Raw genomic sequence first — 17,455 nt, forward strand, 5'->3', positions numbered from 1 at the left:
AATTCCAAACACTGCAATGGTTCGAGTACTAAAAACAATCGTATTTGCACAAGTAAATTAGAGAAACCGCCGATTTTAATCATTAAATTGGCCGGAAGTTTAAAATTAATGTTTTGAGAATAAAATATAAATAAATAAATGAATTGCGCTCGCCACTGAAAGTAATAATAAATTGATGTATAATTTATTGTAGATAGATCTCATAAATTTATACACATGAATACAATAAAATATGGTCGTTGATCAATAAGATGCAGCTATATCCTTAAGTATATAATACTATGATCTTTGTTCACGTTTCTAGTTAGGTTTCTACGTTTAAACAACATTTTATTTTAAAAACTCGGTTCGATTAGAAACCAATATAAGTACACCAAAAGCATTTATATAATTAACTAGTTGAACCGATGTTCACACATATTGTACATCTAACCTGGGTAGAAGTAGAATAATACGGAAGACATGTCAATATGTAATAGTACTTTAATCATTTGTTCAGTTCGTAATTAAAATAAAATTGCGAGGGTTAACACTTTTAAAATATTATATAAGCATTTGGTTATCGGTTCGTAAAATCATAACTTAAATAGTCAAATTAAAAAAAATTAAGGCGTGAACTACCGCATTTTTTTGTGAGGCATTGCTGCAGAAAAATCAGAAAACACGATGGCGCCTATGTCGTACAGGTACTTTGTAATATAGAATATCATATTTTTGCACGCTTCTTCATTATTGAATATAAGAAATTAATCGATTTTTTTAGACTTACATCAGCGAAAACATAATTTATTAAGTATTCATTAAACCCGTATACAGGTTATATGTTGACTATAAAATATATAAATATATAAACGATTGTATTAAAATCTACATTCTCGGGCTATTAAATCAGGTATATATTAGTCTGTTATAGGTATTATCACATTCCAGAACTGTCGCATTGGTCTTAATTAGGAATCTCAGCATTTATGGCACTTTGCTCGTAAAAAAAAACAACCCAACTATTTGGTATTATAGGTACACACAGTAAGTAAAATATGATATCGTCGGATACATAATAAACCGGTGCCGGGAGAGTAGGGAATGATGAAATGATAACGACGACTGCGCCGTGTGCGTATCATATATATATTTTTACAACGTCAAAAACCGTTATTATATAACATTTATAAATATATATATAAATCTTTTAATTTGTTATCCAAAAGGAAAGAAGATGAAAAAAACGTCAATGTCCCTCCCGCGTATATTTCAGAGGCAACGACTTCAACAACAACAAACACACAAACAACAACGACGTGCGTGGAATAAAAAATCGTCCGTATGCGAAGGACATGAAAATAATAATATGATAGTGTGCACCGGCGGTCCACAGATAGATAGATAGATCCCGACGATGATCGTACCGCAGAACAATAATAATATTCGAAAAAAGAGGACCATTGTTACTGTTTTTTTTTTTTTTTGTTTGTTTAAATACATTATTCACGGCTGACAGGTGGTGTCAAACTAAATGGAACTCCCCTTTTATGCGCGCTGCAGTCGTTGGGTACAACTCTCGGGCGCAGGCCATTAAAGTTCTTTTTTCAACTATACAGCGCGCGCACACACACACACTTCGGTCGTACAGACGTATATTATTCTATTATACATTTTAACACAGATATACACACACACACACTCGTGTTATACGGACATAGGTACAAATAATATTCTGTGTGGTGTGTACACTCCCTCAACAGTTATAAATGTGTACAGAATATAATAATGTACGTATAATGCGGGCGGCGGAGAGGACTATAATACGAACTACACCGGACGGTACAAATGTGTGCGCGCTCGCCGATCGAACACGGTATATAACATCATATCATGGTGTCATATGGTGTTATTGAAAAAATAAATAAATGATGTAAATAAGTATAACATAATATTATTATCGTATACACATAATAAGAACGAAGACTCACCGGCAATTTGATTGATCTCGGAGCGCTGCTGTAGGATCTCGTCGGCCAGTTTCTGAGCCGTGGGCAACACCTCTGTGTGATGTTCGGATATCAGGTACTGCACGAACTTCTGCAATTGTTGCCTGTCCATTTGCAACAGGGTTTCTGAAAAACGAACAGAACAATGGTGGTTATATTTCAGTACCCATAAAGGCTATAACCTACTCTAAATTAACAAATGAAACTACATAATATTCGAATTCGCGAAATTGTGTCATTGTGATAGGATATTATGCCAACAATCAGAAAACAACTGAATATTTGAAATGCAGGCACTTGTGTATTTTAAATACAAAGCAGTTTTAAAAGTTAAAATTTGGTTAAATATGTTTTAAACTAAATATTTACAGTGACTATGTTTTAAGACATGTGCTTTCTGTCTTGTTATATGATTTTACAAAATAGATAAATAATTGGGCGTGGTAGATCTAATCTAATCCAATTATTATATTTCATCAAATTAATAATTATATAAGCCTGATGCCAGGTGGATTAATCTATAATCATAAGTATAAGGCCATTCGAAGTCCCAATACGTAGTAGAATTTACTATTTACACAGTGTAGGTACCTACGTCAATACGTTAAACTTTAACGGTTAAAGCAATTGAAACCTTTCTTGGAAAATGGTAACTTAAAATTTAATGATGTTGAGGTAAAAAGACATTTTTCCAAGTACCTGCTGTCATAATATAACAACATCATGTCGTTCAGTCTCTATAACAATTTTTTTTTCTATTAATGGTTAGATTTGTAAGTAAATTCAAGCCTAACAGACTTACAGACAAGAATAAAAGGTGACACAACCTTTTAAAATTATACAATTTTATAGTAAATTATAGTTTATTGTTTTTATTAATATTAAATAAATAAAGAACTATAAAACAGCGAGTAGTTATAAATAATTATATTAATTATAAACAGTTGCAATATATCATTAAAAATCATTTAGCATTTCCTGGAACTATATAAAACCAATTCATAATACATTAATAACCCAAACAAATTGATAGAACTAATTTTTAATTTAATTTTTTTTTTTTTTACCAATCGAGACATTTCTATTTATTTATGGTTTGTTGTTTTGAATTTGTTGTATTTTTTAGTGATTTTATACGTAGAAATTCTTTTTAGTTTTTAAATTTTAAATTATTTATTATAGATGTAACTGCGGAATTATATCAACCACAAATATTACATAATTAATTCAATCTATGTTTTACACAATATTCAGTGGATTTGGCTTTTAAATGAAATTGGTTGGATGGAAATTGGTCGGAGTTTAAAATATACCTTTTTAATACCCATATTTTCTGGGCCATTTTATAATCGCCTGTAATACTTATACACTCAATATACTATAATTCTATATAGTGTATAATTAGCATCATCCAATTAGGTTTTTGACATTTATAATAAAAGAATGAAGAAATAGAAAATAACAATTTTAGGCGAATCCGAGGTACCTATTATAATAAAAATTAGGATAAATTGAATTCAAATCATTATCAATAAACTATGAACTTTATTGTGAGTAATTTTATGAAATGACCACATCAACAACAAAAAGTAAATTAATTGGCTAAATCACATTAAAAGAATAATCAAATTCCTCAACCATTGTTAATTTTACCACAGACTTTTAGTTAATTCGTATAAACTATTTTTAAGAACATTAATAGAAATATTGATATGTGATATTTAATTAATGAATAAAAATTAGTACAAAAGATTGTGATGCCGTATAACCTAAACAAACGTTTTGTTTATAAGGTCAACATTTTTGTTCATATTAAATAAACCATTAAATAAATATCTTACGTAATGTTGTAACTAACATTATAATAAATTATTAAATTACGTTTGTTTATTTATTTATTATACAAATTGTATGAAGATTGTCACAAAATTATTTTTTTACGTTAGATTAGTAAATTGGAAATATTAACGATTATTGATAATACTTAACCCAGGTGAATAAACTGTACCTATATTATCATAATAGTATGTAAAAATGAACCAAGTTTTAAGTAGATAATCAGTAAATGTTATATAACTATAATAAATATACAAAATAGGAAACTGACTATTTCATACATAACAATAGTAAATACACTTCATATTTTTTTAACTATATTTAATGTTTTAAAAGCAGTTTTTATGATATTACCACCTGAAAACTTTTTATTTACAACCACATTGGTGGCTATTATAAAACTGTTTTATAAGTTTTTAAAACATTAAAATGTACATATACATACACAAAGTTAATGATATTATAAAAATTATTCAAAAAACATTATTCTGCTCACACCGTGGCCACCGTGATTTCGAATAGGTAGTAAGTACATAAGAACCAAAAAGTGATAAAAAATATTATATTGTTTATTGTTAAATTATACCAAGACTTTTTCGGAAACCTGACTTCCTATTTCGCAGTCACAATAATGCATCACACACGAATTTAAGTTTAGGTAGAAACATAATGTATATTTATATATTATGATGGCTAAGAGACAACTAAAACAACTTCCTTTTTTTTCATTCGTGCGCTTTTCACGTTTTTTGGCGACAACAGATGCTTTATACGATTATATTTATATACTTCTAAAAATTTCTATAAATAATAGTAGTGAAAAAAATGTTAGATTGTTTTTATTCTATTTTCCAAAACGATGGTTCCCATTCGAAAAGGATATTGGATTCGCCAGTTTCGTTTTGGTCCCGTGACCAATCTATTTTGTTATCGGAAAAGAATGGGGAAAAACATTGAGGTTAAAACCAATGTACCATTGACATCTCCGAGAAAATATTGTTGAAAAAAAATTCATAGGTAGCGTTTATAGTGTTTATACGGGCGTTACGCCATGTGTCCGGGTGTGTATCATAAGTTTTACGCAACCCGTCGACGTCACCGCACCGCCGAACCACGCTGCCACCAATGAGCACCGAACTGAAACGTCTTAAAAACGGAATTTTAAAGGCTTGTTTTGATGTGGTTGCTTTTTTTTATTTGATTATTTTTTTTTACTTTTTTATAACGATCGATAAATTGCAATTACGCAATATCTATTTCATAAGTGAATCAAAAGTGTTTTGGTTATTGTTTTTTTTTGCAGTTTATTTTATTATCCTTCTGTAGCGTTTCCAAATGAAAAATCTAATAATTTTTCTTACTCTGTGACTTACGCTGTGCACGACAGGAGGAGATAGGGTGGTTAAGAACGTTTTTCAGTCGAATAAACAAGTCTCCGCGTGTCAAAAAGGAAATGTTCTATGTATAATGCATATATATACGTATATATACGTTAGTATCTAATATAAAAGGAATCAATTGACTGATGAAAATGTGAAATAATCAATATAAATACGCGTCAAATAATAAAAAAAAAATCGATCTCATTTAATATTCTTTAAGAGCGGTAAACGAAAAAGAAACACTTCAATTTTCTTACAAAAATGTTCTTTAGTAAATCTGTAGACACCTAAAAAATATTTATTTATTTTAGTACTTAATTTTTTTTAAAGTATTTATTGAATACGTGCATTTTTGTGGAGAAATTAATTTTCATACATATGTTTTATTTATTTGTTTTTACAAAGTCGTTGTCCTAAAAAAAGAACCTAGTCCGGTTCGGTCAACTTGTTTAGCGCTATAGGTCTTTCAATACTTTAATCAGTTCTATGTACGTGGGTAGATATAATATTATTATAAGTATAGGTATATTGTCAACCATAGAAGTCGATATGATATTCTTAGGTATTTAAATTAGCATTTTAACATGAAAAACCATTACTCTCTAATCTATATATACCCAGGGATACCAACATACATAACTAGTGTCATATATATAAAACTTATACAGCAAAACTTCCATACAACGAAGTCGAATAAGCAACAAAAAAAATTCGTAATATGAAGTAATTCGTTAAATAGAATAATTACTTATTCATTAACAATGAAGGTCATAGTTCTTAAAAATATTTCATTAAACAAAAAATTTCATAAAATGGAAGTTCGTTATATGGAAGTTTCACTGTATTTGTATTTTGTATGTTCGAATAAATTGCAATATTTAAATAAAAAATTGAAAATCGTGTATTTCCGAAGAATCAAGATTGTTTAAAATGAAATACTAAAATCTTAATATAAAAATGTTGTAAGTCTTAACCTACTCTTGTATGATATATATTATTTTAAGTTTTGGTCAGCGGGGTAGAATGGTCTATGAGGACAAACTGCTAAATATTGATTTAGTTATAACTAACAAAATACTCAGTATATGAATATGAAATTAAATATAAGTTGTTATTCAAAAAAATAAAAACAAAAAATTACAACAATAAAAATATTTTCAAAAATGTTAATGAATTTTGAAATAATGAGCGTTTAATAAAAGAATTGCTCAGTATGTTATTTTATTTTGTTTCTTTATACTACGGTGACAATCAAAAGATGGAACTTATTAAGTCTCGTTTAGATGGAAATTTACGAATAGAACCATGGGTTTGGTTTGGCACATTTAAATTCACGGTTCTCGGTGAATTTATTCTTATACGATTTCGTTTAATTTTCTAACCAGAAGACATTGGTTTCCCGTTCAACAATAGCAGTGCCTACCTAGTAGTCGTAACAACCGCTGGTCCGCGTATTGTTCGTATTTATAATTATTGCAAACCAACAATTTTGATATTGTCTCAAAGACTTTCACATTTCGCGTGTGAACACCACATTAAGATAATATATTATAATAATATAATAATATTAAATCATTATATTATTGTTGTTTTTATCATCGTTCATGAAATCGAACGTGTCCGCAATTGTATTTATACTTTATAGTTTAATAGTCCTTTTCTGCGTCATATGTATAATGTGTATATTATAGAGGTATATATGATATTATACATAATTATTGTCACACACATTACGGTACATTCATGTAGTAATGTAACATTACAAATTCACATACATCCACTGAGCGCGAATCACACGAGCTTCCGCGTAGCAACACAATAATATTATCAAATCATTGTTATATTATATAATAAGTAATAATATTATTATAAAAATTACGATGGAGTTTTCATCGAATGTAATGCATAAATATTGTTTACCTGATATCGGGACCCTGAGCCTGACACTGTCCGCGTTCCGTATCCTGTACAAGGACAAGGCCACGACGTGGGGGCACCAGAATATGTCTTTCGTGTCGCAGCTGCATGTCACCGACGTTATCTTACACCTGTACATGAACAGAAAAAAAAATATCATAAAATCAAATCGAACAAAGAAATGTTGTTAAATTCGCAATCGAAATGATCGCATAACAGAAAAAAATAACACTGTACACAATACCTGTATATACCGTTTGGAGAAGTAAGAGATAAACGAAGTTTTCTCTCGACTCGTATAGAGTTAGGTATTCCACCGAGTGAGATAATGATGATAATAATATGATTATGATGGGTTTTCAATCAAATAAAATTTAAGTTTTTTTAAAAAGTACTTTTACACATAACAGTTTGGTTTGTTAATATATCGAACAATTTTTTCCTCGATAGAATCGTGTAAAACAGTTATACCTTGAAAATAGAATGTTCCGAGCACATGCAAAACGCGTATTTATATGTGTGTGGTATATATAATAATGATATTATAGTTTATGCAAATAATAAACGATACACGGTGAAAATACAAAATGGTAAATCAACGTAATAAATAATAATAATAATAATACAAGTACCTAATACGAGCAAATACCTATAATATGCGCACGCATTGCCGCACTGCGCACACGCTTATTTTAAATTATGTTTGTGTTCGAAACGATTGCTACACGAACATAATTAAAATTCAACTGCATAACGATACCGAGCAAAAAAATTCGTTTCAATCACGACGCGAATGGACGTGGTGATCTTCTAAAATCCAACCCTAGGTAACTAGCGTTGGGTTTTGTAAGGTAGGTTAGGTTTAAATATAATGTAATTTTGAAGTATCGTCGATGAGAAAGAAATAACACTTTTCAAACGCGAATTATAAAATTATGGCCCATATAGTTGAGCGTTAAAACAATAAATGTGCTACAGACTACGTAGGTATTTTTTTCCTCCCATTCGGACCCTACAGTGTCATATCATATAATATATAAAGCTATATTAAATGACGTGAATATTACATAATACGTGTACAAGAGTAATATGTACGTGACATTACACGGATGTACACAATATTATATACACGCGTGTCGTTCCCCTATATCCTTTTTGTTTTCGTAATCATGAAACGGATACATTTCTAAGCGGCAAACCTATCTGCGTATATAATATAATATAATAATATATTATAATTTAAAAGTAGGCGTAGACAATAAAAATTAAAAAAAAGTCGGACGACACAAAGTTCATTATAATTTTATTATGTACAGGATTAAACATTCGATGACGGTATGTTATACACACGACGTCGTGATAAATAATATAATATATAATTGCGTACATGATAATATATACACTTTTCTATATTATTAAGACAATTATTGATTATATTATAATAATTTTAATATCGTGTCGTGTTTTGAAATATTTATCATGTAAATTATTTATTTTTTACCTGTCGAAGCTGACCGACACTTTGTGTGTTTTGTTTTCTTGGTCAGGATGGTTGTACGACGGCGATCCTGGTCTCTGATTCCACACCACTCCACTGAGATGGAATCCTGAAACACCACAAACGCATAATTATTATTCATCTATTACTATATTAAAACGTATAGAAATAATAATATAATATCATTAGGTACTATATATAATAGTATATTACAATCACGGGGCCGGGAAGAGGAGGATTTTGCGGAAATTCGCAATTTCAAACTATCTAAAGAGATTTATACAATGCCTATACAATACCGATATACGATGAGTCGCGCCGCGGTGTTGTAAGATACGAAATAATAACGATAAAACGTATAATGAATGTACGCAAGCGTATGATGCTAAAAATCCTTTTTAAGCATATTAAATATATATATAGGCACCACGCGTACATAACACATACATAAATAATAAATTATATATATATTGGAATAATACTTGTGCGCACGCGATTCTCACATGCATTTGTCTGGGGGATTTGTGACGTGCAGGAGACCCAGGAGGACTATTGATCCGGCATTGTAAATTATTCGGAACTCGGCAATAAAAGCAAAAGAAAAGAGCCGGGGACATTAAATTTTCAACGTTTGTTTTAGGGCTTTAATAAAAACGAGGTGCGGCTTTATTACTTGGATTATAAAACAATACAAAGATTGACACCGACGGATTTCCAAAGCCATTTTTTTTTCCTTTCTTTTAACTATACCATTGCAGGGCTGTATATAATATACAATATTATACTTTACCACGCGGTATATACGACCCGAGGAATTTCGGAGAACCGACAGTTTAGTGAAAAAGCAAATGAAAAATGACTGCGTTGTTAATCAATATATAAAAGTTTTTTTGTATACATGTACATAAAAGAAAAAGATATATAGGGTCGTATACACGCCCAACAGAGCCTGATCGGTTGGTCGGTGTTGAGGGGTGGTGGGGGGAGGTGGTCTTCTGTCGCTGAGGTGCAGTTCAAAGGAAAAACTACAATACGTGACCCTACAATAATACCTAAGCATTGTACTTGTAAATATATAGAAGGAGGTCAGGTCTGATTTCCTCTCTTCGTCGTCACGGAGCAAGTGATGGAATTTTCAACATAAAAACGACACTGGAATACGAACAGTAATTATGTATAACATATTATTTTCTCGCATATGTGTATATACATAAAACGAATAACGATTTACAATGATACATATTACATAAATACGACGGCGGTCCTGGAGACGACGTACACGTGCGTTGAAGTCCAAAAAGTCTCCGACTGAGAAATACCTCCCCCGTGGGCCTCCCGATCGCACTATAATATATGTATATATACAAAATGCCGACGCGGCATTTGTATCGTTCTCCTCCGCCCCACCGGGACATTTACGTTCTACTCCAGCGGGGGGGGGGGGGTATTTGTGTCCTCATCCGCCCGGACATATGCATCCTCCTCCGCCGGCTGAGACCACGTGTGGTGCACGCGTAATGATAACACTACGTATACACGAAATAAGGCACGGAAACCTGGTTGACGGACGTCCTTGACGCGTGCGTGTCTCGTGCGTGCGGCACTGGCAACGCAGCATCCCACACGCGGCGGAATGACAACGCGTCCGGTACAGATCATCGCGCGGCCGTGTACGTTTATTTATATTATATTATTATATCAGACGTGTGTGAGTGAGTGTGTGCACGCACACGTACGTGTCGTGATATTACGACAATATGATAGTATTATTATGTACGACAAAAAAAAAAAATGAGTGAAAAAAAACAACAAAAGTGACGTCATTATTGTCGTGTCGGCTGTGGTGGCGGCGGACAGGTTCAGTGGCCGTGTTGCCGTGTCAAGGCCATCGTACCCCAGTCCGCCCGCCCACCCACCCACCAACAGACCGTCGTCGTCATCCACCGCCGCGGCCGCTACTGCACCGCCGCTGCACCCGCGACCGACGACGACGCCATCGTCGCGTTTTTATATACATACATACATATATATATACAATATACATATATATTTATATATAATATTGAATAACGTAAAAAAGTTACGGTCGTGTACGACCGGCAACGTTGCACCACTGCCGCGGAGTACGACGAGATGGTATTCTTCTCACACACACACACACACACACAAACACACACAAATGTAGTCTCAACCACGGTCGACATGGACCGTGAAAGGAAGTGGACACGGAAAAGAACAAAAATTGATAGATATACAAAAAAAATTAATTCCGACGGGTTTACCAGTCTTTATTTTTTGTGTTTAAACCCAAAAAATCCTTTTTGTCCGCCGTCTCGAACACGCGTGACTAAACGCCCGTGATCAAATGATGTCGTGTCGTATGCGTATCTATACTCTTGAAAATAATAATAATAAGTACGTCGCCGCACGATGGGGCGATGACGAATAATAAAAATTTAAATTTAAAAAAAAAATAAGTAGTCGGTAATAATAGTAATAACGATGGAAAAAAAGACACCGACCGTGCACACGCGTTTTCGGTGCGTATTGATCTCTAGTCCGAGGGGCGGCGCGATACTTTACACACCGCCGTCGCCACCGCCGCGCTTGCCAGCAGGCACTTATGGGACTCTCTGGCCGCAGCGCCGCAAAAGCACACACACACATCTGGGTACGACTTTTTTTTCGTATTATTTGTTTTACAATATCGTATATTTAAAAAAAAAAATATTTTTCTTTTTCGTCAAGTGTCGAACGTACGAGACGTTATATTTCGTTTCGTTGCAATAACCCGCGTGCTACCTATACGCAATAATATTGTTCTCTACTATAGTACAGAGTTGTGGGTGTATAGATACGGATATAGCACCAGACGAACGTTGTGCATAGGTCGCGGAGATATTTTAACACACGCAGCCAGCCATGGAGTATATATACGATGAATGGACCGAAATACGCGAGAGGGGCGGTGTATATACGCATATATATATATATATATAGGCACGTAAATAGTATTGTAGACACCGTAGTATGTATTATATATATATATATACATATATATATATAGTATATACTATACAGTGGTGTGTATATATATATATATTACACACAAGAGTGAATGAAAACCGTGTCAAGGTAAGTGCGGCGGAGGCGGTGGAGGGGAAGCATGGTCCGTATTACGGCGAGGTCATGCAATCCGAAGCGGAGAGAAGAAGAGTAGGCGGTGGCGGTGGCGAGGAGGGAACGCTCCGTCGTCGGTGGTAGATAGGCGGGTGTGGAGAGCGGGGTTAGCGTAGTAAAAGTCGACGGTTTGTTGTTTTCGTTCTCTTCCGCGCGGCGGCGGTCTTTCGCCGTCTCTCTTTCCGTTTCCGGATAACACGCGTACGTCCCTTCTACCACCACCTTACCACAGCACCGCGAATATTCGTCCCAGCCGCCGATAATCAGCTGTCTACTGCACCCTCCCCTACATCATGTAATACACGGGTGTAAATATGCTGTGTATACATGTAATATAAATACCGAGAAAATTCAGAAAACAACGGTATATCAGAATTCATTGCAGCGCGCGATTGCACCACCTAAAACAGTAACTGTGAAGATGCAGTAAGAAACTGTGTCGTCATATTATAATACTTACTTCACATCGTACATTTGGTACACAAGAGTTTGGGTTTTTTATTATTCTACTGACGCTATTTACGCGTAGTTATCGTAGTATAAAAAGGGGCGCCTCGACGTTCTAAACGACGGACTTTGCCAAACACACACCACGTACATACTATATACACTGAGACTTTGGCCCCGTCGACTACGATTAAGCACACGATAATACGTGGCGCGCGTTCCCCGAAAACACCTAACGCCGCAACCGCGCACCTATCCGCACCGCGGAGTGCCAAATTTTGAGTTCTTATCTGGGAACGCGTACTCCTGGAGCTGCCAAACTTCGAAATCGTATTGCCAAACGACGATGTGACCCTCTCTCTATAAACTGCCTCTGACTCGGTGCCCCCCTTCCACCCCATCTGGCCACTTTTCAATAATAATCCTTGCCAGCGTTTTCTGGCCAAAATCATTCGAACCCCCACCTCCCCGTTAGCCAACTATACTCACTATTGCAGCGGCCGCCCGGGGCCGGGCCGGTCCCCATGTACGTTTTTAAACGGAAACCTCGGATATTCGGGCCAACAACGCCCGATGCCAAATATTCACAAAGTATGTCTGGAATAGGAGCCAAAAAGCTTTAAATATACGATGGTTCCGTTTGTTTTTGATCGGGAGACTTTTGAAGGATGTGGCACACGCGGCGAATATACATGTACCTATATATATATACACGAAAAACGCCAACCACGTATTGGTATACGTGCTCAAAACAAAACTTGCCCAAAGACTTTACAACCTTTTTCCTACTCAATTCTCTTGCATGGTGCCTCGCGGAGATGTGAGACTCATAACTTGAGGGTTGCACATACAAATATAATAAATTATTTTATCTGGTGATAAAACAAGACAACTACAACGAGTGTTTTCACGCTACCTGTATACACAAGTGTGCGTTTGTTTTCAGGAAAAAAGTTTTTAATTATTATCGTCGTTATATAACAACATCACTAGCAGAACTAATTGTGCGTTTTTGAATGTCGTAAGTCATAACGTATTTAGTATTAAATATAGTGGTTCGACTTCTGGCACAATAGATACATATGTATATCGCGAAAGACAATGCGAATTACAGCTTTATTTTATACAGAAGACGGACGAAGCGAACCGGTGCGGAACGCATTAATTTGGTAACATCAGATAAAAAAAAAAAAAACAAAAAAAACATGGTGGCCGATAAGAATTTTTAACGACTGTTAAATTTGCAAGCCGAGCCAATATTTTAAAACTGCCAAGACGTATCATTCATTTTTTGGCCGAATCTCCAGCTCTGAAAGCACGGGTACCGATGCAGGGTTATAGCCAATTGGTATCTTTTGTGATGTGTATGAAACAACAAGTACACATACAATATACAATCGAATAATAGAAAATTCAGAATAAACACGAGTATAATATCACAGAACATTTTATCATCACGCCAGACCTTTGAAACTATACTTAATAGTTTTCTGTTTGCATACAATCACTTAATCGCTTCGAAACGTTGTTTTCTTTATTTAGATTCTATTATATAACTATATATTATATTATATGTAATCGAAATAAAATAAAAAATATTGTAACGTATAGACGGGTTATATAGCGGTAATTTAAAACATCTATAAATGAAATAATAAAATCAAAAGAATATTGTACTGACACGGTTAGTATTAAAGCAGTTTGTGAAGATGTTCGTTTTGATTGTGTGCGTAACACTATAAGTTCTTAAAATATTTCCGGACAGTGTAATTGATACATTAGTAACGCCAAAAAGAAAGTCGTGAGGCAGTTGTAAAAATAATAGGTACCCATACAGTCAATTTTCGTACAATACAACGCAGCCATGTATAAGAATATAACATAATATGTATTATATATAGTACTAACAATTTTTTCTATCTTATTTTACATTATACATTATAATATAATTGTCCGTCTCGTAGTGATTACAAAAATCATTTCACCAAAATTCTACAATAGTCTCAAATACGAGGATAGGAAATATGGCGGAAAACGCGTGTTTCGCAATCACCTCGTAAACCGTTCTACCCGCCGAAACAATATTAGCACCAAAAAACTTGATGCCGCACACAGTACAAAATCACTGTCAAGACAGTGCTATAATATATTAAGTACGGTACGCTGGAGGAACGGCTGTCGCACACAGTCGTCGTAAAGAAAAGCTCTAGACGAAAAAAACACGGTGAGGCTGCATAGCGCAAATATATACGCAGTGTCCAAATGAAATTATTATCATCGTCATCATCCACGTTCGCCGATCGATAGACAGACACGCGCGCGTCGGATAGAACGCGGCGCGTATGTATAATATATTATTATTATAACAATGATGTCGTACGCACGGAGCCGAAAGACCTATGACCGAACACGTTCGCTACTCGGCGAGGGGGCTAAAAGCGTAATCAGAATATCGTTATTATTTTTAATATATATTATTATTATTAATATAAATAAATTCATATAAAACGAGAGTGGCGGTGCGTATAAACGCGTTATGTAGGAACGAGAACAAAAAACAATAATGATAATATATTACATCGTCCTGCTGTATAGTATTTATTTATTTTTTTTTTTTGCTCAGTATAAATAATAACGAACAAACGACACACAACACGTGTGCCCTACGCCCCCTCTCCGCGTTACACATACAAAAATAATAATAAAAAAAGTTACGTCCTCCAACCCCCCCCCCCCCAAACGGCCTTTAAGAGCACATACGCAGTACAGTATTATTACGATGACGAGCGGCCAAACGGAATCGGGGATGTGTGCAGTTCGGCGCGGGCGATCGACGACGGGCGAGTAGTAGTAGTAGTAGTAGTAGTAGTAGTAGTTCGATAGGGGTTGGTTATGGATAACTTTGTGTTCGGCGGGGAGCGGGAGCGCGGAGTGAGGCGATAAATTAGAAATGACTATTAGGCCGCGGGGATGAGGAAATTTACATGAAAATCGCTAGCGGGCCGCTGCCGCGCGTCCACGTGTGCATTCGACTCGGATCGATGCGCGTTGCGCGCGCGTGTGTACGTGGGCACATAAGCCGCGCGAGCTAGCCAACAGGGGATGAATCACCATCGCCGAGTGCGCGGCCTGCGGACGACAGACACGACACGACCACCGCCGCCGCTCTGTGCGTTTTTTATTTATACATATATATACGCATAATGTGTGTGTACTTTGGTAAGCGGGGCGGCGGCGGACGGACAGGATGGGAAAACTGATGGCTGTTACAGGGGGTGGGGGCAGAAAAAACCCCTACAAACGGTGGTGATAGTCGTTGAGCGAGTGAGAGGTCGTTGAACGCACGCGCCAAATATTGGCCGCCGCCGACCGAAATGTCAGTTGTTCCTCCAACATGATATACACGACAAGGCGGCTGTATATTTTTCGCGGTCACGTGACACGGAAACGTACGCGACGGACGACGACGACGACCGCCAACGCTGCCGCCGCCCTGCTACGCAGAATGTGGTGGCGGCGACGGCGGCGACGGCGGCGACGACGACGCAGTCTTCTTCGCCATCACTATAAATTATAATACTATATTATGATAAAATATAATGCATTTTTTTATAGTACGTTATCTTCACGTGTGTACCTAATAATGTGATAAAAAAAAACCGAGGATTTTTTTCTTCAACGAAGACAACGCAATAGTTTGAACTCGAAAAAAATGTATTTAAATATTTGTATATCATATGGTTTGATGTACGATAAACGTTGATAGCTGAACGTCATAAATATATATATATATATTTTTTTTTTTTAATAAAAAATGTATGTGGTTTAATTTAATAAAACTAAAAATTAATGAAAAAAAAATAATATATAATTAAAGTGAATCTACGCTTTAAATTATACAAAAAAGGTTAACTGAAAAGTATGATAATTGTCTTGCATTAAAAAAAAACACCTTATACATAATATATATACTTTTGTCTTATAAGTTATGACTGTTATGAGTGAACCACATTGAGTCCTTGTGAAAATATTTTAACGCTAAACACTTCTTTTTTTTATACGGCAGATTTCCAATACGTTACATAATATCAAATATACTAGCATGGTATAACATATACTATAATATACAAATATATAATGTATAAAATAATTTAAATCATAGTTTTATTTTCTTAAAAATTAATCCAATACTCAATTTCGTTTTTCGGATATAAATATATCATAAAATTAACCTACACTTATAAAAAATATTAAACTGATACATACTTATTATACATTGAATATCCCTTTATCAGAGTTCAATAGAAAAATGTTTCGACAACTATTGATGGAATGGTGTATATAAAAAGTGTTTTTAGACAGACGAATTTGTTCAAACACTAATAGCGCGGTACTTCAATATTATATAGATATCATTTTAATTCTGTGAAACATGCTCGACAAATTGAGGAAATAAATGTCAGTGTAGTCGGTAATTATGTATACATTCTCGAATACAACATTAAAAATTTAAACTAACTATAGTATGTTTGTACAAAATACCACAAAATACTATTTAAATTCATTAAAAAATAATAATAATAACGATCGAATAATTACGACCCGTATCTTGTATTTGACATGAAAATAACAGACATAACTAAGGTTAAGCCGAATGCGAAACTGTCATAAATGTCATTCAGTAAAACGAATATAATTTATGAAAATATGCTTACCGAACTATAATATGGGTGGTTTCTTTAAGAAGAATTTTAATATAATATCAAATTTCCAATATTCAATGACGGAATTTTACTTTTGAACATTAAATAGTAAAAAAAACAACGAAACTCACTCAATAAAACAGGACCTATTATTTTGATATTAAAATGAAATAATGCCATTAAGATGATAATATCCCTAATATGCACGATAGTTAAAGGGTAATTCGATTTTAATTAAAACAGACTTGGAGCATTGCAATTAATCTGCAGACTTACAAAGTTTTAACGAGAAATAGTTAGAAATGAATTTGAACTACTAATAAATTACTTACTCTTATGCTGACATGGAAATTATGGTTTATTAAAGAAATACTAACATTTATACTTAAAATCTGGTACCTAAAATAACATTAACATTTCAGTATATTCAACTCAAACATTTGGCAAGCAAAATTTTAAATAAATATATATATGAACTTATAAACTTACAATCGAGTAAATATT

The 17,455-nt window shown here is 34.3% G+C and overlaps 1 protein-coding gene across 1 annotated transcript in view; it reads right to left on the reverse strand.

Moving 5' to 3' along the window:
- Window positions 1-17,455, reverse strand: part of LOC132930641 (zinc finger SWIM domain-containing protein 6-like) — a 56,955-nt gene that overhangs the window by 25,217 nt on the left and 14,283 nt on the right. The window contains exons 2-4 of the mRNA XM_060996621.1: window positions 8,625-8,730; window positions 7,127-7,254; window positions 1,971-2,114 (exon numbers count right to left, since the gene is read on the reverse strand). Of these exons, the coding sequence (XP_060852604.1) occupies window positions 1,971-2,114; window positions 7,127-7,254; window positions 8,625-8,730 (378 nt within the window). The remainder of the gene's footprint in view (window positions 1-1,970; window positions 2,115-7,126; window positions 7,255-8,624; window positions 8,731-17,455) is intronic.

This window comes from Rhopalosiphum padi, chromosome 4 (assembly GCF_020882245.1).
Source record: "Rhopalosiphum padi isolate XX-2018 chromosome 4, ASM2088224v1, whole genome shotgun sequence".
Classification (NCBI taxonomy): Eukaryota; Metazoa; Arthropoda; class Insecta; order Hemiptera; family Aphididae; genus Rhopalosiphum; species Rhopalosiphum padi.